Consider the following 21,736-nt stretch of genomic DNA (forward strand, 5'->3'; position numbering starts at 1 on the left):
GATTCTTGCTTTAATTAACCCCTGGCAGGAAATGGGGGGGGCGTTCTGGGGGCCCAGGTGACTCTCCGGGGTTTGTTCTCACTGCAGATTGGTGCAGCGCGCCGCTGTCCCTTTAAGTGTGTCCCCCCCCCCCTCGGGGCGCCGCGGGGCTCGCTCAAATTGGCGGGGGCAGGAGGCTGCGGGCAGGGGGCAACTGGGTTCTGCGGAGGCTCCGGGAAGGGGCGTCGCAAACCGGCTGCAGCGCGGGGCCCGGGAGCACCGCACCGCACCGCACCGCACGCTGCGGGGTCTGCGCGCCCCGGAGCCCGCCGGGGCGCCCCGCTTCGCTGCCGGCGCCGGGAGGGGAGCGGCCGCAGGAGGAAGGTGCGGGGGCCCGGGAGGGGAGGCGCCGGGGCGGGCTGTGATGTCAGCGGGGCTGGGCTCGGGCGGGCGGCGCCCCAGGCTCGCCCCGCGCTGCCGAGCTCCGGACAAGGTAGGGCGCGCCCGGGGGGAAGGAGCTGCCGGGCGCCCGGGACCCCCGCGACCCCCGCCGGGCTCCGCGGCCCCTGGCGCTGGGGAGGGGCAAAGAAACTGCGGCGTCCCGGGGGAGCCCGGCGCTTCCGCGGCTTCCTCGTCCCGCAGCGCCGGGGGAGGAGGAGCCGGGGTCTGGCCGCGTCCCGGGCCGCTTTGCCCCGGGTCCGGCCGCTCCCCGCCCGGGCGATTGACCCAAGTGCCCGGGGGGTCTCTGGGGAGTGACCCCGCTCCCTGCAGTGCCAGGCGCTGGGCACAGGAACAGGAGCTGCCCCCGGGGGCCAGGCGCTGGGCAGGGGAAGGGGCTTCTCCGGGCCCCTGGTTGTCCCCAGTGTGACCCTCTGGGCTGAGCTGCTTCAAGCCATCCTGGCCCCGGTGGGGCTGCCGGGATGGGGAGGGTCGCGTGTCTGGGCTTTTGCACCCATTCAGAGAGTGTGTGGCCAGTAGGGACCCCCAGATCCTGCACTCGCACTCCGGCCTGGCCAGGGTCAGAGGGTTCCCCCATTCCCCCTGGACTGTAGGTTTATAACCCGCAGGACAGCCCCTGCCCCAAGGAATCTGCAATCCCAAGCCCCCGCCTGGCGGGCAGCGCCGTGCCCAGGTTTGCAGAGTGCTCGCCACATCTGCCATGGCTTCTCCCGCCCGATAGAAAGGGGCTGGGGCCATGCCAGCTTTCCCCACCCACCCCCCCAAGCCGCCACGAAGGAGCCATCGCCATGCAGGGGGGGCTGCAGGGACGGGAAGGGGCCGCACAGGAGGAGGCTCTGGGGTGTTTGGCTGAGGGTGGCACAGAGGGCCAGGCAGGGGGCAGTGTAGCGAGGGGCAGAGGTTTGACCAGGGGGAACAGCGAGGCAGGGCAGAGGGGGAGACCCCTGCCTGAGGTGATGGGCCTGCGTGGGGCCAGACTTTCCAGCCAGCAAAGCACCCGGTGGAACACCCCCAACCCAAATCCGGTGCCTACTGGGTGCTCCGCTCTGGCTCCAGGCGCAGCTGGGGAATCTGACCCCCAAGGGCTAATCCAGCGGGGATCAAACCTCCATGCCGGGACCTCTGGCTCTGCTAAATCAAGAAGCCAGCCGAATGGCCCTTGCGGGGGAGCCAGCGGGACTGGGCCTGGTGCTCGGTGGCACGGGGGAGCGCTGAAGGTGGGGGAACACTGATGGATCGGCTCCCTGTGGCCTGGATTTTTTTAGGGGTTCAGCCTCCCATGGGATTAAGGGGGCAGGTTTCTGTGTGTGATGCACTGGCCCAGGCAAAAACCACCCCCCAGGTCTCAAGTAACAAAGGCAATGCCAGCTTGTTTAACTTTTATATATGTAAAAAAAACAACCCTTCCTGGGCCAGGCTGGGGCTTCGGCCGGCCTGGCTCCCTCACCGCCAGGGCAGAAATCACCCCGCGTGCATCGCGACTGGACCGCCAGCGTGGGCACCTTCCTTCGGTGCTGGGAAGGCTGAGTCAGTCCATGGGAAATGGAACCCAGGAGTCCTGGCGCCCAGTCCTACCCGCCCCTCGGTTGGCTGACCTCGGGGCGAGTTTCATGTTCTGTTTGGATTTGACGCTGTCTTTCCTGGAGCCTGGAACAAGCCATTGGGAGAAACCAGCACTGTGGGCGCGCGGCCTGGCTGGGCCGGGTTTGTCCTGCCCCCAGCAATTCTCCTTAGACGGGAGAGGCAACGTGCAGCTGTGTTCACCCAGCTCCAGCCATGTGCCAAAGTACACGTTTACCCAAGAGCTCGAGCGGGCACTCCTGGGTAAATAACGCGCGGCGGGGGGGTTACAATCTGCCGCCAGAGTGATTGTTAATTAAGGAGAACAAACTAACTTCCTGCCAAGATCTGAGCTGTGGCCAAACAATAACGTGCGATTTCCTAGCGCCTTTCCTCCCACAGCACTGGCTAGAGACGGGTTGTCTTCTGCCATGGAGATGCAGCCACCTCTGGGGTGGGGCGCAGCAGCTGTTTAGACAGGGCCCAGCAGAGAGGTGGTTGAGGTCTGAGGGCAGCGCCAGCACCACGCAGAGGGAAGAGTGCCCCCATTGGGCCGCCAGCCCCACTTCCAGCAGCTCCTGGCTGTTTCTTGGCCCTCCCTCGTCCAAGCGCTGATCCAGCTCAGGAGGCCAAGCGAGGGGGGGACCCAAGGCTGGGTGGAAACCCCCCCCCATGCTCATCCCTTCTATGGGTCATGTGGGGGGATGGGGCAGCAGGGGGGCAGGCTCGTTGGATCCCTCTGACTGTGCCGAGGCAGGTGGGAGGGGGTGCAGGGTCCAGCTGACTTAACCCCTTCATGGGGATTGCAGCCTAGAGTGACCCATTGCTCTGGGGGCGGGGGAGGCCGATCAGGCTTCGCTGTGAAGTGAAGCGGGAGGGGCGTTTGCAGAAAGACCAGGATGAAACAAGAGCCTACCTTAGTCAAGGGGCCTTGGGTGCGCCCTGCCGGGTGTCATGAGTTTGGTGGGGGCTCGGGCCAGAGAGCCACGTCCCCTGCACTGGCAGCCTGAGGAGAGAGGCCGAGGGCTGAGCGGGCCGCGGAGACCCTGGACTAGCCTCCCTGTGAGGCTGGTCCCGGGGCAGGGGAGAGCCATATTCACCGCTGGCGGTGGGGGAGTCTCAGTGACGCTCAGCTTGTGGCCGCGTGAAAGGGCCTCCCCACACCCTTCCCCAGCCAGCATGGAGCTGGGATCAGGGCTCTTGACCCCGCTCTCAGGGCCTGGCCAGCACACCCTGTGCGGTGACTGGTCCCCATTTCCTGGGGGCCCTGGAAACTCTGCGTGTCACTTAGAGCTGCCTTGGGGCTGCTGTAACCCCTGCGGGAGGCAGGCCAGGCCCTAGGCTTTGGGGAGTGCAGTGAGTGAGGGCTTTGCCCTGCCCCCGCCTAGGAACAAGGTCCCCCAGAGTCAGACACCAGGGTGATGGGCCCGGCACCAGCAGAAGCTCCAAAGGCACTGGCCCCGGGTGCTGGCCCTGCAGGTGCCAGGGCAGGAGTCTCTCCTTAATTCAAGCCTGCTGGTTCTACAGGCCTGAACTCAATGGGAACGCAGGGTGTTGGCCTGACAAGGGCAGGGAGTAACCGGCTCCTGGTTCCTTTGCTCTGCGGCGTTTGGATCTGGCTGGGGGCTGCGTCCGAGCCGATGACTGGGCTGGTGGAGGAGCCGGGGAGATAAGAGCTGTGCGGGGAGCCAGCTGCCAAGTGGAGGAGTTCAGACCCTCTTTCGCTTGGCTCAGCTGTTCCAGGAAGGGTTGGGGCAGCTGCCTTGTGTCCAGTGAGAGTGAGTTAAAATGGAGAGTCCCTGCCCTGGAGTCCTGGCACCCAGCCCCCTTCCCATGAATTAGCCCCCACTCACCTCCCAGAGCTGGGGATAGAACCCAGGAGCCCTGGCTCCCAGCTGCCCTTGAGCTCAACCACCTTCTCTGAAGCTTCTCCTTGTGCTGTTCCTTTAAGACTAGCCTGAGGGGGGACAACCTGACCTGACCCCCACCCCTCCCATCAGTCAGGTGGGGGCTGGCAGCTCAGCTGGAGCATGGGTGGGACCAGCCAACCCTCAGGCTCCTGGCAGTGGGGCCAGGCTGCCCCTGCCTGCCTGGGAAGTCCCACGCCCGTCTGGGACAGGTAGGGCTAAGCAGAGTGGGGGAGACAGCTGGATGTGAGGGGGGTTGTTCTGTGGGCCTGGGGCTAGTCCCAGAGCAGGACACTGAGCCATTCCCTTGAAATTCCCACCCCTCCTGCAGGGCTGGTCGGCCCCCTGCCAAGTCCTGGACCATCCCCTAGCCCCATGCAGGCTTCACCCCCCCCACCATTCCCCCCCCCAGCTCGGCTTCCCCAGCGCACCAATAGTCAGTAAGTCAGGGAGGTTGGATCCCATTAGGGGATTAGCCAGGAATCCCAGAGGGGGTGGGCGGGGAGCCCGCCAGCCTGGGCCAGCGCCCCAGCATTCCCACCGCCTGCCTCTGGCCAGCACTGGCTGGCAGGGAGCGCGGGCTGCTCCGTGCGTTGGCACCGAACCAGGGAGCGTGGGCTCAGCTGGGCCAGGGGTGGGGGTTGGGGGGCAGGATGTGATGCTATGAAGAGGGGCAGGCCCAGAGTCAAGACACCTGGGTTCTGTTCCAGGTGCTTATAGGCAAGTCCCTGCCCCTCTCTGCCTCAGTTTCCCCATCTGGAAAGCAGGGACGATTCTGGGGAGGCTGTGAGGCTAAACTAACGACTCATGTTTACAAAGCACTTTGGGACCAGGCCTGGGGGGCACCAGCAGAGCTGACGGGGGAAGCCCAGGGCTGGCCTAGCAGGGGGCTGCCGGTCAGGGTTGCTGAGAAAGGTCATTTCTCCCCCCCACACCCTCGGCCGTGCACTTGCTTGCCTTGTACAGCTCCCAGGTACCGTGGCGCTTGCTGGGGGTGGGCGGCTAAAAGCACGTGGCAAGGGTGAGGCGTGGTAGCGGGGGGAGCTGCCCCCTCCCAGGTTGGGGAGCTGCAGCCCCATGCGAAGGGGGGGCGGGGCGGGGCTGTTGGCACGCCAGCCACCTTGCCAAAAATCGGCTGGTTGGTGTCTGTCGGCAACACGAGTGTGAAATCTCCTCCATCCCATTGGGATAAACTGTGTCCCCCGTCATGAGGAGCGATGGGGCTGGGCCTGGCATGGGCTGGCGAGGGAGGGCCCCCTGGTGTCACAGGGAAGGGAGCAGCTGTTTGAGCCCCTCCTCCCCAGCCGCTGCCCCACCCATGACAAAGGATCGTGGGGAGGGGCTTTTCCCGGGATCGCCTGGTCCCCGGCTTGTGGCTAGGGTGCCGAGGGGTGTCTGCCACCCGGGGTCGCTGGGAGCCGGGGGCTGAGGGGGACTGGCTGGAAAATTGGTTGGGGGGCTGCCGGCGTAGCAGCGTGGGTCCCTGGTGTCCTTTCTCTTCTCCCTGGCCTGAGCCCGCGCGTGTGGCCAATTGCCGTCCCAGGAGCGGAGCCAGTCCTGCCGGGGGCCAGGCAGAGCCAGGCTGGGTCAGAGCCGAGGATTCTCCGCGTCGTGTGCTGGGCACGGTCAGACGACGGGGGCAGCTAGGCCGGGGCCCCTGCTCGGCCGTCTCCTGGGGGTCACAGTGTTAAGCTTTGGCCTCCAACCCCGAACGGCGTCTCCCGGCATCTGGTTTCCATTTGCCGCGCTCGGCTGCTGGAGCCAGGGGCAGGCCGGGCTGAGCTAAATTTAGCGCTGCTGATGGAGTTAGCAGGACTCGGTAACCTCAGGATCACTGGGATGTGTCCAGGGCGGAGTCGGTGCCCTTCCCCCTGGCCTGGGGTGCCAGCCCTCCTCCGAACGGCTCAGGGAGAGCAGCGGGGATGGGAGCCAAGACTCCCAGGTCCTGTTCCTAGTTCTGGGATGGGAGTGGGGTCTAGTGGTTAGAGCAGGGGAGCTGGGAGCCAGGACTCCTGGGTTCTTTTCTCAGTAGTGCTGCTGGCTCACAGTGTGTTGTCACCACTATGTGCCTCAGTTTCCCTTCTATAAAGGGCAGGGGAGCAGGATGCGGGCAGGGGCTGTAAGCACATCCGACAGGTGCTAGAGAAGGTTCATGGCGCCGTTAACAACAGGGTTTTATTAGCTTTGCCGCTAAGTTTGTTCAATCAGATGCAGCGCCCGGCCCCTCCCCGGCATTGGGTGCACCCCTCACCCTGGCTGTGGCTGCATCTGCCTTCCCTGCTCTGATTGATGCTGGGCTCAAAGCTCATGGTTTCCTCCCCACCCCCGTGTGATTACCCTGTGGAAGTCGCTGCTGCAGGATCTTCTGGGAGCAAAGGGGGAAGTGAGTTGACAGAAAGGCCAGGCCTGCTGTAGGAGCGAGGCTGGAATTCTCCCAGGGGGCTAGCAATCCTCATGCTCCAGGGCCCAGCCTGGTCCCCAGCTGGGGTCAGGCAGGAATTTCCCTCTGGTCACAAGTGGCTGCCTTACACAGCTCAGCTGCACCATCCCTTGACTGGGCTCCGTCTTTGAGGCCTGATCGGGCTGGGGTTGTCAGCTGCTGCCAATCAGAGGTGAGGGTGAAGCTGAGGACCCGCTAAACTCATGCCCTGGGGGTGGTATCGGGAAGCCCCATCATATCCCATAGCCCCCACCCCTCGGTGTGCAGTGGGGCTAACTCAGTGCCCCACTTCCCCGCAGGGCCGGGAGCTGCCAGGGGGTCGGTCCTGTGGGGTGGGATGGAACGGCCCCCAAGCCAGAGCAGGGATGCAGGGGGCTGGCAGGGATGCAGGGGGCCGTTAAATTGACTCCCCCGGGGGTTGTGGGGAGCGGGCTCCCAGCAAGACTCCCATTCAGCAGGGGGTGGGCGGGTAGCTAGCCAGGCCCCTGGGATCTCTGCAGCCATGGCGTGGGTGCCAGGAGCCGTTTGCCTGGGCCACATTTCATGCCAGCACTCTGTTTCTTGTCTCCCCCTTTCCTTCCTGCCCCCCCTCGCCGGGGGGGGTCCCTGGGGGCGGGCGCTGAGCAAAGCTGTGTTCGAATCCCAACCCCCTGCATGAAAGTGGGGGGGTGCTGAGCAGCTGCCTGCTCCCCATGGCTGGGCATGTACCTAGGCGGTGGGGGGCTGTGTGCAGGGCATGTGCATGGCTGGGCAGACCACAGGGGGGGTGAGGTTTGTGTAGGGTGAGGGTGGTGTGCATGGGTGTCGGGGGGGGGGGGTATGTTGGGGAAGGTGGCACCGGTGCCCTGCCCCCACCCCTGCAGCCCCGGCTCACCCTGTCCCAGCAGTTTGTTCCTCGCCCCGGGACAGCCCCATGTTTACCCTGAGAGGGAGTCATTTCTTGATGGGGGATCCCTGTGGGCACCCCCCCGCCCGCAATGCTCTAAAAATGGATCCACCGAAAGCAGAAGTCGTTGGTTAAGGGGCTTGGACTGGCTTTGTCATCTCCTCCCGCACTGGCCCCACCCGGAGCCAGCACAGCAGGGTGGGAGGAGGGGGACTCCTGGCCCTGCTGCCCCCAGAGCAGCTGCCTCGGGAGGGGCTGGTAGGCAGGGCCTGAATTGGGGGTTGGTTAGTCACATGTTTGGGATGAAAGGGGGCGGCTGGGAATTAGGCAAAATCAGAGCGCCCCCCCCCCCCCCCCCCGATTCAGGGCCTTGGTGCTAACAGAACAGAGGGTGGTGCCAGTCGGGGTACAAGAAGGTTGGCAGAGCTAACCACTGGCCCCCAATCCCCTCCCAGAGCTGGGGATAGAACCCAGGAGTCCTGCTCCTGGCCTCCTTCATTTTCATTGTTCTGCGTGTTAGCCCCTCTGCTCATATTAGCTCAGCCTGGGGTCCCCCTCTCCCTAGCCAGTGCCCCCAGTTTTGCACCTTTCTCCAGCAGCTCGGCCGGTGCCCCTCACTCCCGACCCACAGCCCCTTGCTAGCCCGGCCCTGGGCTCCCCCTCCAGCCGCGCTAGTAGCCCCCAGCCCAACCTGGCTAAGCGGGTGAGTTACTGCCCCAGCTTCTCCTTGTGATGTCTTCCCTCAATACAACCATTTGTGACTGATTTACTCTCGTTTTATAGCCCCTGTCGTCCTGAAGGGCCACTTTGGGGCAGGCCAGGGCTGGGAGAGCAGGGGCTGTGGGTCAGGATTGAGGGGCACCGACAGAGCTTGGGGGGACCCAGGGCTGGGAGAGCAGGGGCTGCGGGTTGGGATTGAGGGGCACCATCCAAGCCGCTCTTGGGTCTCAGACTTGCTGTCCGGGCTGCGAGGGGGCTGGCGTCCAGGGGGGCCGTGCTTGGTATTAGCCCCATTAGTGTTAATGGGAGCGGCACGTCCTGTCCTCTCCCTGCCCCACAGAGACCTTGGAGCACTTCGCGCAGCCCGGCAGCTCCCAGGCGTGCGCCGAGATCTGGATTAACATGAATAAATCATGGTAGTAATGGAGTGAGCCGAGGGCTTTGGCGGGCAGCGGATACTGGGAAAATACTGCCACCGGGGAAGGAAATGGGGGGGCAGACACGCGATTCCAGCCCGGGAGCAGGGGGCCCCTGGCGTGAACAACCCCTCGCTCCCACTGGGCGGGCGGATCTCAAAGCACTCAGTGCTTTATTATCCCCTGGTGGGGAAACTGAGGCACAGAGTGGGAAGTCAGTGGAGAGTCTGCGACACGGCTAGGAATGGGACCCAGGCATCCTGCACTAACCATTAGACCGCACATCCCAGAGCTGGATGCAGTGGGGGCACAATGCCAGTCAAGATCTGGGGGGCGGGGCTGGCGCAGCGGCCCCTCCCCCATGCTGCTCACCCCCCCCCCCCCCCGGCACTGCTGTTGCTCTTGGACCCCAGCCGGTCCATACGCACTTTGCAGCCCGCTCTGCCTAGCGCCCCAAGCCCCAGCCTATGCTGAGGGGAGCTTGGCCTGTTGCCAAGACCCACCTCTTTTCCCCCCCCAGTTCATGTCTCTGAATCAGACGATCTCCCCCCCATCCCCAATTCCCAGCCGCAATTGGAGAAACAGGAACCTCCCCCTCCCCGCCCCCCAGCCATGACTTGGCACCATTAAATATTTAGCAGTGCCGGCAAAGTGGCCGTCTGCGGAGAGGTATAAAGCACTGGTACCAGCTGCCCATCGCTACCAGCTCCGTGCCAGGCTGCTGGGGCACGGGCCAGCCCTTGCACCCCCCAAGTGTCCTGCTCCGGACCCCTGCAGCGCTGGCGCTGGCAGGGGTGTCTGCGCTGGCGATGGGGCTGTTCTGGGGCAAATGGTGCCCCCGTCTGTCGGCCGGCGGCCAGCCCACCCCAGTCGGTAATTGGGTAATATCCCTTTAAGAGCCCCTGGTGCTGGGGGTCTCAGCGGTGGGTCCAGAAGAGGCAGATAAGGACATCCAGTTGTGGTGGCCCCACTCCCACCCCCCGCCTGCTGTGGGTGCCAGCCCGGACTCCTCTGCAGGGCTCCAGCAGCCCCAGGGCAGGCCCCCCTGGGTTGGGATACCAGGGGAGGTTTGGGGGGCACTGGGGGCTTGGCTGGCATTGCCCGGGGGCTGCGGTTGGTGCTTGCTGCTCTGGAAACAGACTGGCTCCGTCGGGGAATGTGCTGGCTCAGCTAATCCGGGAGGGGCACTGCCCGGGGACACCCCCCCTCGGTCGCTCTCGCCGGCACCTCGCCCGGGTCCGTCGCGCTCTGCATCCTCACTCCCCTGTTGGCTCCTTTTGTCTCTCCCCCCCCCCCCCAGTCACCGCCCTGGGAGTCTGTTTCTAACTGCCCCCCCCCCCCAGCAGCCGCGGCCCAGAGGCCCCAGAACATCATGTCGGAGAGCAAGGATTGGGCCACCCTGAGCCCCGAGGAGTTCGCCCACCTGCAGAAGTACATTGACTGTGAGTAACCAGCTCCCCCCGCCAGCCCTGCCCCCCCCCCCACGGCCCCACTGGGGCAGGTGCCCGGCCCCAGAGCCCCGTGGGGACAGCCCTGCCCTCAGAATGGTCCCACTGCCCCGGGGGTGGGGGGCTGCGGTAGGGAATCCCTGTGGGAACAGCCTGTGGCCCCCAGGGCATCGGGGCACCAAGGAAAAGGGCCCCCCTGCCCCGTAACCAGTGAGCGCCACCCCCACAGACCCGCTAGTCCGGGCTCCGCCTAGGGCACGGGGCCGGTGGGGAGAGCTGCCACGGCTCTGGCAGGAGCAGGATCGGGCCCCAGGCGGGGGGGATGCAGCTGAGCTGGGCAGCTCCCTTCACCCAGCCATGTCAGTGTTAACCCCACCCACACCCCGCTGCGCGCTGGGGGGTTGGCCCCACTGGGACCCCCCCATCAGGTTCCGCAGTGGGGGTGGGGTCCCCTCTGTTGGGGATTTGCCCTGATACCAACGCTCCAGGCCTGCAGGTGGGGCCCATTTTCTGCCGGGGGGGGAGGGCTGACCTGGCCCCCCGTCACAGACTCACAGGTCGTGCCCCATAAGGCTAGGAAGCTTGGGGTGGGGGGGAGGGCGGTAGAGCAGCTGGATATGCCCCCAGAGCAGGGCGGGGGCCACGGTGGCAGAACTGCAGCTCTCCCCCCCGCCCCCCCCAGCAGGGGAGGGGGAGGGCTTGGCCCCGGGTCTGGGCAGTGTCTGCTCCAGGCCAGGGCTGCTCCCCACTCCCGGCCGGGGGGTACCCTGGGATAGTGACCCTCCCCCTCTCTCCCCCCCCAGACAGCAGCAAGAAGGTCCAGGACGTTCTCCAGGAGTTCTACGGAGATGGCACCTTGGTGCAGCACCTGCAGGGAGACGTGAGTCTGCCCTGATGCCCCCCCGTGCCCCCCCGGGGGGGCCCAGTCTGTCCCTGGAGCCCCTCTGCTCTGAGCCGGGCCGGCCCCCTCCCTCCAGCTTGGAAGCGCCGAGCAGAGGCCCCCCCCCCCCAGGCCCGGGATGCCCCCTAACTGCCCCCCCCTCTGCTGACTCCCCCCAGTCCATCGACTTTGAAGGTTTCAAGCTGTTCATGAGGAGCTACCTGGAGGCCGAGGAGATCTCGGACGCGCTCTGCCAACACCTCTTCCTGTCCTTCCAGACCTCGCCTGGGAGGGCCCCGGGGGAGCAGCCGGGCCTCGGGGAGCAGCCAGGTAAGGGCACGCACCGGCCCCGCCTGCTCCGTCAGCCTGGCAGAGCTGGAGGACAGTTCCCCATCAGATGCTGACTGTACGGGGTATATGACACACAGCGGAGCAGTTCTGATCCCAAGCAGTGGGGGGCAGTCGCTAGCCAGCTTGCTGCAGTGGCCAGAGCTGGACTGATGATTGGGGGGTGACATGGGGCACAGGCTGCCTGGGGCTAGGGGACTGCAGCTCATACTGGGTGGGGGGCTGCAGAGGGTCCCCCGTTTCCCGTTGCTGCTTACTACTTCCCGCCCCCTCCCGCCCCTGCTGGCAGCTGAAGCCGAGGAGTGAATGGGCCTTGGGGCCCGATCTCCTGGGTCCCTGCTGTGTGGGGCAGGGAGGCTGCAGGATCCAGTGCGGGCTCTGTCTCTTTGCAGCCAGCGGCCTGGTCTGTGTCAACGACGTCTCCTGCTACTTCTCGCTGCTGGAGGGGGGGCGCCCCGAGGACAAGCTGGAGTGTGAGTCTGGGGGCGGGAACGGTGGGAGGGGGGGCTGTCCCACCCGCCCCAGCCCCATGGAGAGGTGACAAGGTCCGGGCAGCTCTCAGGCTCAGACCTGAGTTGGGTTCCTAATGGGGCAAGGGGTGGCACTGGAGGGCAGGGCTGGGGGGGGGCACAGCGGGGGGGTGTCACGGGGTCCCCGGGCGATGCTCTGGAACTGCTCCCCATGAAGCCAGGCAGGACTCTGGGGAAGTCTCCTCTCTGGGAGCAGCCTGTCTGCAGGACACACAGCTCACCCGGCTCCACCTTCCTGGGTCTGACCTCGGAGCATTCAGCCTCCTCTGCCCCTCCCTGCACTTCCCACAGCCAGTCCGCCCAGGCGGGGTCCTGGGGGGGCCAGAGGGTCCTGCCCCCCAACTCCGCAGTCAGACGTGACTCTCAGCCAGCCAGTAAAACAGAAGGTTTATTAGACGACAGGAACATGGTCTAACACAGAGCTTGTAGGTGCAGAGAACAGGACCCCTCAGCCGGGTCCATTTTGGGGGGCAGTGAGCCAGACAACCACATCTGCCCTTCACTCCTCGTCCCCAGCCAGCCCCAAACTGAAACTCCCTCCAGCCCCTCCTCCTCTGGGCTTTGTCCCTTTCCCCGGCCAGGAGGTCACCTGGTTCCTTTGTTCTCCAACCCTTTAGCTCTCACCTTGCAGGGGGGAAGGGCCAGGCCATCAGGTGCCAGGAAACAGGGTGTCGGCCCTTCTCTGTGTCCAGACCCCTGCACACACCTGCCCTCTAGGGCTCTGCAATGATCATACACCCTTACCCCACCACCTAGATACTTAAGAACTGCCTAGGGGAAACTGAGGCACCCCCACAATATTCAGAGGAAACATTAAGAACAGTCCCGCTTCGTCACAGGGGGCTCGTGGGAGACCTTTGGGGCTAGAGGTCTTTCCCCAGAGGGGTGGGGGCTGACAGGCTGTGCTAGGATGTGGGTTGGATAGGGGCTGGCATAGGGTGGGGATGGAGTGGCCATGGAGGTCTGGGCCTGGCTGGGGTCCCCTCACTGACTCCGCTTTCTTTCCCCCCCCCCCCAGTCACCTTTAAGCTCTACGATAAGGATGGGAATGGCCTGCTGGACAGCTCGGTGAGTGCTGTGGGGGGACCACAGCCCCCCATCACTGTCCCCTTCACCCCAGTGCCCCCCACTGCCCGCTCTGAGCACCTGGGTCCTGCAGAACCCGCCACACTGTGCCTGGCAGAGGCCGGGAGCAGCCCCCCCCATCTCTATGCCCCCGCTGGGTCCGGCCCTGCAGCAAAGGGAGGCCTCTGCAACCCCCCCCCCAGGAATCCACAGGTGCTTCCAGCCTCAGGGCTGAGCGAGGGGTCCATCCCCAGTGCCCCATCCCTGGGGGGCTGTCTCTCCCCCCCCCCCCCCCCCATGGGCCAGTACTGACCCACTCTGCCCCCCCCCCAGGCCGGTTACTGACCCGTTCTGCCAGCCCTGCCCCCCCCCACGGGCCGGTTACTGACCCGCTCTGCCCCCCCCATGGACCGGTACTGACCCATTCTGCCAGCCCTGCCCCCCCCCCACGGGCCGGTACTGACCCACTCTCTTCTCCCCACTCCGGGCTCCCCAGGAGGTGGATCGGATCATCACCCAGATGATGCGAGTGGCCGAGTACCTGGACTGGGACGTCACGGAGCTCAAACCCGTGAGTACTGGGCTGGGGCCGTGGGGTGCGTGGGCCTGCCCTGGCCCTGCCCCCTCTTGCCTGGAGGGGCACCAGCCCATGGGCACTGCAGGGGACAGTGCGTGCTGGGGGGGCTGCCCTGAGCCCGTGGGGAGGGAGGGGGTGCAGGGCTGGGGGTGAAGCGGCTGCAGACGGGGAGTCCCGTGCCCCTGCCGTGGAAAGTGGGGGCTGCTGTGGGGAGTGGGAGGAAGATGGGGTCCTTGGAGGGGGTGCTGCTGGGTGGGGACTCACCCAGCCCCTCTGGAGCCCCTGAGCCATGTCCCTGCCCCCCCCCCCCCCCCAGATCCTGCAGGAGATGATGAGGGAGATCGACTACGATGACAGCGGGACGGTGTCGCTGGCCGAGTGGCTGCGCGGGGGGGTCACCACCATCCCCCTGCTGGTGCTGCTGGGCCTGGAAGTGGTGAGTTCCGGGGGGGGGACACAGAGAGGGGCGACCCCTGGGGGGGTCAGGGGGGTGAGGAGGGCAATCCCCGGGGGTGGCAGAAATGCTCTGAGCCGTGTGGGAATTCGACCCCCTCCCACAATGGGGATCCCCATTGGGCAAGGTGGAAAGCAGCCGGGGGCATGACAGGCGGGGCCGGGGCGGGAAGCTCCCTACCCCCACCCCGATCCTTCCTGTGGGCCTGGGACCCCCCACGAGCCCTGATTTCCCCCTTCCCCCCCCCGACCCAACCAGTGGTAACCGCGCGTGGGTAACGGCCCACAGGTGAGCCCCACGCCCCTCGGGGAGAAGCGAGTGAGCTCTGTGTACCCCAGCCCCCCCCGCCCCGCCGACTCCCGCCCCAGCCCCCCAGGGACCCCCCCGGACTCTCTCTCGTCTCTCCCCGCAGAACATGAAGGACGACGGGCAGCACATGTGGCGTCTCAAGCACTTTAACCGGCCCGTCTACTGCAACGTCTGCGAGACCCTGCTGCTCGGCCTGCGCAAGCAGGGCCTGGCCTGCACCTGTGAGTGCCCCCGGCCTGGCCCCCCCCCCCCGCCGGACCCCTCCCTCGGCCCCCCGACGCGGGCACGGCCCCCTGCTGCCCCCTTCTGCCCCTGACGCAGGCACGGCCCCCCTCTGCCCTTGCCCCTGGCCATGGCCCCCCCATGCCCCTCTCTGCCCCCCAACATGGGCATGGCCCCACCTCTGTGCCCCTCCCCCGACACGGGCATGGCTAGGGGAGGGGGATCCCCCCCCCACCTCCGCCCCCCTGGAGAAATGGGCACCAGCCAGGGAACGGCATCCAGGGGGCGCTGTGAGTTGTGTGGGGCTGGTGGGGCCCAGCCTGGGGTGACCCCACCCACCTCTCATTCAGCCAATGAAACGCCAGCAAATCAGCATTGTGTCATCAGCTCAAACTGCCATTGGCTGGCCTAACCCCCCGCCCACCTCCCTCCAGTCAGATGTGATTGGCTGGCCCGCTCAAAGCCCCGCCAATCATTGGGGGGGGGACTGGGGGGAAGGGGGTGGGGCTAGAGGAGGAGCTAAGCCCCGCCCCTGCCCAGCTTATGCCCCTCCTCCCTGGTCACTAACCTGCTCACCTGTCTTTTCTCCCTCCAGTCTGCAAGTTCACGGCCCACGAGCGCTGCGCCTGCCGGGCGCCCCTCAGCTGCATCAGCACCTACGCCAAGTCCCGCAAGGATACCAGCGTGAGTGGGGGGCAGGGGACCCCCCGTGTCTGTCTGGCCACATCCCAGCGCGACGGTCCCTGGTCCCCAGAACCATCCTCCCCCCCAAGTACCTCCCATGCGCTCGCTAGCCCCATTGTACAGACGGGGAAACTGAGGCACAGAGTGAGGCAGGGATTTGCCGCTGATGGGCTGACAGACTCTGGGACTAGAACCCAGGAGTCCTGACTCACAGCCCACCCCTCACCACCCTCCCAGCGCTGAGGAGAGAACCCAGCCCCCCATAGCCCCTGGCTCTAACCCACTCAACCCCACTCCCCTCCCAGAGCCAGGAGAGAACCCAGGCGTCCTGGCTGCCAGCCCCTGCTGGGCGATGGGAGCGCTCACTGCCGCCCCCCGCTGCCCCCCCAGGCGCAGAGCCACGTGTGGGTGAAGGGCGGCTGCGAGGCCAGCAAGTGCGACAAGTGTCAGAAGAAGATCAAGAGTTTCCAGAGCCTGACGGGGCTGCATTGTGTCTGGTGCCACCTCAAGGTGGGTGCGGGCCCCCCCCCCCCGGTGCCCCTCCCGGGCACTGGAGGCTGGGGGGCAGCTTCAGGGGAGCTGGGGCCAGGAGCGTGCGCTGGGCTAACCCCCCGTCTCCCCCAGATCCACGAGGAGTGCCAGCCCAGCGTGCCCCCGACCTGCGACTGTGGGGCCCTGCGGGACCACATCCTGCCCCCTTCGGCCATCTACCCCGTCGTGCTGGTGAGTGAGCCCCCGCCGGGCGTATGGACCAGCCCGGAGCCCCTGGCTAGGGCTTTATGGACCAGTCCAGGTGCCTTTGGGAGGCCTGCCAGGCTGGGGAGTTCCCTGTCCCCACACTGGGGAGAGACCAGAGGCCACCAGCAAGGGGCTCTGTGCCCCATTGGGCTTTGAACCCAAAGGAGCAGCTCCGCCCCTTGAGCCCCATGGAGCCTGGGGGCTGTTGGTTCCTCTCCCAGGGCTCTGGGCCCCTGCCCCCAGGTGACGCCCTGGCTCTGGGTTCCAGGAGAGGCAGAACAGCCAGAAGAGCGACGGCGGGACCCCGGTGGAGGAGACGCCGCAGCCCTGCACCACGCCCGAGGGCCAGGCGCTGCGGGTGAGTGGGGGGTGACCCCCCAACGGCGCTGCTCTTCGACTGGCACCTGCGGGACGCGGCCACTGGGGGGCAACGAGAGCCCAGTGCCCCGAGCAGCCAGGTCGCTTGGCCCAGTAGAGGGCAGCAGCATGTCGGGGGGCTGGGAGGGTGGGAGCTGGCTGGGGGCCCTTGGGACGCTGCGGGGGGAGACCGTGCCCCAGCCCGGAATAGATCCCACCTAACGGGGCGAGGCCCCACAGCAGGGCCCTGGGCGGGGGTGGGGCCGGGATTTTGAAAACTGAGGGAGTTTATCCCTGCCCAGAATGAGGTAACAACCCCCCCCCACCCCCGCTCCCCAGGGCTCCCTCTCCCACCCCCATTCACCCTGGTCCATACACACAGAGGACTCTCGCTATTGGCTCATACAGGGCCCAGTGGCTCCCTCTGGTGGCAGACGGTGACCATGCAACTTGGCCACAGCAGCCGCCTCCCCTGAGCAGGTGCTGCTGGACAGAGGGTTTGGTGAACCGTCCGCAGGCGCAGACACCAAGATGCGCACATCTTCCTGCGCCCGCTGTGGCCCCAGCATGCCCAGGCTTTGCCTTGCCCAGCCCCTCGGCACGAGCCGCGGAGCCGCGCTCCGGCCCTGCAGCGGCCGCCGCGGGTGGGCGGTCATTTCCTGGAACCCGTCTGCGGTTTGCTCCGCCCGGCGCCCGTGACTCTCTCGTGTCTCACCCTCTCGTTTCCCCTTTCCCATGCTCTGTAGATCATCCCCGTCCCCGACACCCACCCCCTGCTGGTCTTCGTCAACCCCAAGAGCGGCGGGAAACAGGGGGAGAGGTAAGAGAGGGGGGGTCGAGCAGAGGGGGCTCTTAGAACCGAGGAGTTCTGGCTCCCATTTCTGGCAGGGCGAGATGTGTGGGGTCTAATGGTTAGACATGGGGCGGGGCGGGGGGAGGCAGGGCTCCTGGGTTCTGTTCCTGACTCTGGAAGGGGAGTAGGGTCTACTGGGTCTGTGTAGAGAACAGGGAGCCAGGACTCCTGAGTGCTCTTCCCAGCTCTTTGTGTGACCTTGGGCAAGTCTGTCTGTCTGTCTGCCTGCCTGCCTGCCTGCCTCAGTTTCCCCACCTAATATGACGGGTGGAGGGGTTTGGGAGGGTTGTTCCGAGGTTGCCGGGCAACAGTCTCATTATCATGATGTCATTGCTACACCCTGGTCTAAGGGATGTGCCCCTGGACAGCCCCCCCCCCCCCATGATCTAGACTGTATCGGGGGGGGGGGGTGTCCATGGCGATGCCTGGTGTGGGTTCTCGAGCTTGTGGGCACCGCTCCTGACGCCCCCCCTCGTCTCCACGACCAGGGTGCTCCGGAAGCTCCAGTATCTCCTCAACCCGCGGCAGGTTTACAACCTGATGAAGGGAGGCCCGGCCCCCGGGTGAGTGAGAATTCAGGGGCCCCAGGGCCTTTCGCTGGGGGTCTCGGCCCTGCCCCCTAGTGGACTCTTGCCCACATTGCAACACCACGGGGCAGCTCCTCGGCATGAATGGGAGGGGGGTCAAAGGGCATCGGCCAAGTGAGGGGAGTCGGGGAGCCGAGGGCTGGGGTACCAGGGGGCTGCGGGTCGGGAGTGAGGGGCACCGGCAGGGAGCCCAGGGCAGGTCAGGGGGTAACTAACCCTTGGGGAGGATCTGGCAGGGAATGGGGTGCGGGAATCCGGGCCCCGGCGCTGACCCAGCTCCATGTCTCTGTTCGCAGGCTGAACTTTTTCCGGGACGTGCCGGATTTCCGGATCCTGGTGTGCGGCGGGGACGGCACCGTGGGGTGGATCCTGGATGCCATCGGTAGGTGGAAGCTGGAGGGGGGAGGGGCAGGAAATGGGGCTCGATTCTTGGCCCGGGCTGGGGCAGGAGCCACTTGGACCCTGCCCTTGGAGGGCCAAGGAGCCCACCCCCCCGCTGACCATCCCTCTGTCCTTGCAGATAAAGCCAACCTGCCCGGGCGCCCCGCGGTGGCCGTGCTCCCGCTGGGCACCGGCAACGACCTGGCACGATGCCTGCGCTGGGGAGGAGGTGAGTGACGCCCGGGGGGAGAGCTGGGCCCGCGGGTCTCCCTAGCCTGGCACCTGCCCCCCAGGAGACCAATGGGCACGGCCTGCCTAGCTACCCCCCAAGCCCCAGAGCCTGGACATTCCCCCACTCCCAGCTCAGCCTATGGCCCCATCCAGCCAGGTACCCCCCGCCCATCTCTGCCCCCAGCCCCGCTTAGGGAGAGGCGGGGGGGGGGCACCTGGCACTGTCCCCTCCCACTGAGGCCGTGTCCCTGCCCCCAGGCTACGACGGGGAGAACCTGCGAAAGATCCTGAAGGACATCGAGAGCAGCAGCATCCTGCCCATGGACCGGTGGCTGGTGCAGGTGACCCCCGAGAACCCCGCGGAGAAGGGGGACCCCGTCCCCTACGAGATCATCAACAACTACTTCTCCATCGGCGTGGTACGGCCGGGGCTGGCTGTGGGGTCTGAGCCCTGGCACTGGGGGGGGGGTGTGGCGGGGGGGGGAGGGTGGCTAAAGCCCAGTATGGGGGGTGCGGTTGTGGGGGGCAGGATGGAGCCCCCAGGATGCTATGGGAGTTCTCCGTGTCCCATGCTCCACATGCAGGAGCCTGGCTCGGTGTCACCCCCGTCTGGCCAGCATAGGAACCGCGGGGGGGGGGGCTGCTGAGCCCCCCCCCCCCCCCCCCGTTATCTGCGCTGGGCTCTGACTGCGTCTGTCTCGTCTCCAGGACGCCTCCATCGCTCACCGCTTCCACCTCATGAGGGAGAAATACCCCGAGAAATTCAACAGCAGGTGTGCAGGGCCGGGGGGGAGACGACGAGGGCAGGCTGGCGGGTAGGGGGTGGGCGGGGCATGTGGGCATGGCAGGGCCTGGGCTGCCAGCCACGTTGCATCCTCGGGGGTTCCCGGAGGCGCGGGGGCCCTGGCCTCCCGTGTGGATCCCGGCTGGGGCGCAGGGAAGCTCGGAGCGGCTGATCCAGCCCTTGGGGAGCCCGTGGGAGGTGGCGACTCTGGGTCCATAGCCTGGGCCTCGCCCATCGCACTGGTGACTCCCTGAGACGCCCCCCCGCCCCGCTGAGTGGGCCGGGAGCCAAAGCCAGCACCCTGCCCCCATGGCACCCCCTGCTGGGACGGCAACAGCCGGGCACTCCCCCGCCCCCCCCCGCCAGTGCCCTGCCCGCCCCCACGGCACCCCCTGCTGGGATGGGAACAACCAGGCGCTCCCCCCCAGCCAGCGCCCTGCCCGCCCCCCCTCCCGGTGCCCCCTGGTGTGGTGTGGTTTGGTTTGTTCAGTTTTCCACCCGTGGGTTGTGGGGCTGTTTCCTCTCCAGGATGAAGAACAAACTCTGGTATTTAGAATTCGCCACGTCCGAGACCATCTTCGCCACCTGCAAAAAGCTCAAGGAATATCTGACCATTGAGGTGAGGGACAGAGCCCAGCGCTGCCCCCCGGCCCCCGCCCCACGCATGCCCAGGGCGCCCAGCCATCGCCCCCTGCTGGCAGAGCCCAGGGCTGGAGCATGAATTCTCTGCCCGGCCTGCAGGGCGAGCGCCGGGTGGCCTCTCTGGGGTGGGGGCTGGTTTACGCAGGTCCCCGGTTGATAACGAGGGCTCTGCCCCCCCAGTGCTGCGGGCAACCCCTGGACCTGAGTGGAGCCCTCTCGGGGGTCGCCATCCTCAACATTCCCAGCATGCACGGCGGCTCCAACCTCTGGGGCGAGACCAAGAAGCCGCTGGGCGAGGCCCGGAACAGGGCCACGGGGAGCCAGCCCGAGGCCGTCACCGACCCGGAGACGCTCAAGACCTGCGTGCAAGGTGCGGAGCAGGGGGGCGGGGCCGGGGGTGCCATGGGGGCAGGTAGTCATCTGGTGGGTGGAATTGGGGGCGGGGCCTCAGGTGGAGCAGAGGTGGGGCCTTTTCTGCCTTGGCCCCTCCCACTAAGTGGAGCTATTAGAGCCCCGCCTCCTTAAAGGCACAGCACCCTATTGGGGGGCTGGGTCCATGAGGCGCTCCCCAGAGCAGGGGCCCACCTGCCACCCCCTGGCCCACGGAGCTGGTTGGGAGGGGGGGAGCCGGGTGTGGGGGCTGGGCTCACTCATCCCCTGGCCCTGGCCCCCCGGCAGCACGGCGGGGGCCAGCACTGACGGCCCCTCCCTCCCCCCAGACCTGAGCGACAAGCGGCTGGAAGTGGTGGGGCTGGAGGGCGTGATCGAGATGGGGCAGATCTACACCGGGTTGAAGAGCGCAGGCAAGCGGCTGGCCAAGTGCTCGGAGATCACGCTGCGGTGAGCGCCGGGGGGGGGCACCGGGGGCAGGGGGGGTGAGGTTCCCCGGGGGCCATCGGCCCCCATGATATTACAGGAGGCAGGCTCGGCCCTGGGACCCGCTGCGTGTTGGGGAAGGTCCCAGCCCCCTGAGGTGGGCAGGGTTTTCGGGGCGGGGGGGGGGCTCTGTGGGGCTGTCTCACACCGGGGTCTCCGCAGGACCCTGAAGTGCCTGCCCATGCAGATCGATGGGGAGCCCTGGATGCAGCCGCCCTGCACGGTAAGGAGCCGTATGGGGGTGTCCCCCCCCCCCGCGCTCCCCAGAGCCAGCAGTGGAGATCCGAGCCCCCTGCAGCTTTCCCAGCCCCCGCGAGAGGCCTCAATAGACCCCCCCCCCTCCACCCGCCCTGCCAATCCATCTTGGGGCGCGGAGGAAGCCGGGGCCGCCTGGGGTTGGGAGGGGGCTGGGGGCCAGGGCAGTCGGCTCTGCTACCTACCCCGGGCAGAAAGGGGCCCGTTTGGAGTGGGTGCGGCACCCGGGTGCCCCTCGCTTGCTGGTCGCATGGGGCCAGGGCTAGCAGGTGTTGGGGTGGTTCGGAGCCATGGGGCTGGGGTGCTGGCAGCCACGACCGGCCCCCAGACAGGAGGTGCCATGGAGGGGTAGGTGCATTACTAGGGAACCTGCAGGATGGGTGTTGTGTGACTGGAGCTGGGGGAGGGGACGCTTCCCTGCCCACCCCAGGACCCCCCCCCCATCGTGTCCTTCCTCCCCCCACTCTCTCTCTTTCAGATCAGGATCACGCACAAGAACCAGGCGCGCATGCTCTTGGGCCCGCCCCCCCGCTCCTCCAGCTTCTTCGGCATCAAGAAGGGACCCCATGAGTCGTAGGGGGCATAGCTGAGGGCCAAGGATGCCCCCCTGGCCCGGCCACCTTGGCTCTGAGGGGGAACAGCCCAACTACAGGGGTGCTGGTGGGTTTGGTTCCTGCCCCGTCCCGCCCGGTGCAGCCTGGATGTCCTGTATAGACCCATTGCGTCATTTTGGGGGCGGGTGTCACGCCTGTGGCCCCACCAGCCTGGGCCCCTTCCCTGCCCAGGCCCCTTCCCTGCCCAGGCCCCTCTGCTCGCTGTCCACAGTAGCGAGCTGGGGGCGGGCGGGAGGCCTTGGTCTAATCCCCCATCCCCTGCTGCTGAGAGTGCTGGCCCCCACTGCCCACCCCCTCTTGGGTGTTTCTGCCCCATGGTGGGGAGGAAGGGGGCATATGTATCTGCCCCTCCTGTGCATCTCTGGCCCCGGCGGGTGGGGTGGGAAGCAGCGTGCTGGGCCCCTGCATACCCTACATTCCAGCCCCCCTATTTATTGCCCCCATAGTCCAAACTCCCACCCCCCCTCGAGATTTCAAGTGCCTCGTCTTACTAATAAAGGTTGGAGGTTTTTGTTCTCCCCCCCCCCCCCCGCC

The 21,736-nt window shown here is 66.7% G+C and overlaps 1 protein-coding gene across 2 annotated transcripts; it reads left to right on the forward strand.

Moving 5' to 3' along the window:
* The first annotated feature begins 426 nt into the window (after positions 1 to 426).
* On the forward strand, positions 427 to 21,664 carry DGKA (diacylglycerol kinase alpha). Of its 2 annotated transcripts, XM_074935187.1 has the most exons (24): positions 427 to 472; positions 9,714 to 9,809; positions 10,619 to 10,695; positions 10,875 to 11,025; positions 11,436 to 11,516; positions 12,592 to 12,641; positions 13,135 to 13,209; positions 13,532 to 13,651; positions 14,082 to 14,199; positions 14,796 to 14,884; positions 15,275 to 15,394; positions 15,509 to 15,607; positions 15,891 to 15,980; positions 16,726 to 16,799; positions 17,321 to 17,395; positions 17,716 to 17,801; positions 17,940 to 18,029; positions 18,290 to 18,450; positions 18,740 to 18,804; positions 19,344 to 19,434; positions 19,638 to 19,827; positions 20,177 to 20,297; positions 20,496 to 20,556; positions 21,067 to 21,664. In XM_074935187.1, the coding sequence occupies exons 2-24, from the start codon at positions 9,740 to 9,742 to the stop codon at positions 21,163 to 21,165; spliced, it is 2,253 nt and encodes a 750-aa protein (XP_074791288.1). In that variant the 5' UTR covers positions 427 to 472; positions 9,714 to 9,739; the 3' UTR covers positions 21,166 to 21,664. The 2 variants fall into 2 exon arrangements, with proteins under 2 accessions (XP_074791288.1, XP_074791287.1); XM_074935186.1 differs by lacking the exons at positions 427 to 472; positions 20,496 to 20,556 and having other exon boundaries at positions 9,723 to 9,809.
* Positions 21,665 to 21,736: the final 72 nt, after the last annotated feature.

This window comes from Natator depressus, chromosome 20 (genome assembly GCF_965152275.1).
Source record: "Natator depressus isolate rNatDep1 chromosome 20, rNatDep2.hap1, whole genome shotgun sequence".
NCBI lineage: Eukaryota > Metazoa > Chordata > Testudines > Cheloniidae > Natator > Natator depressus.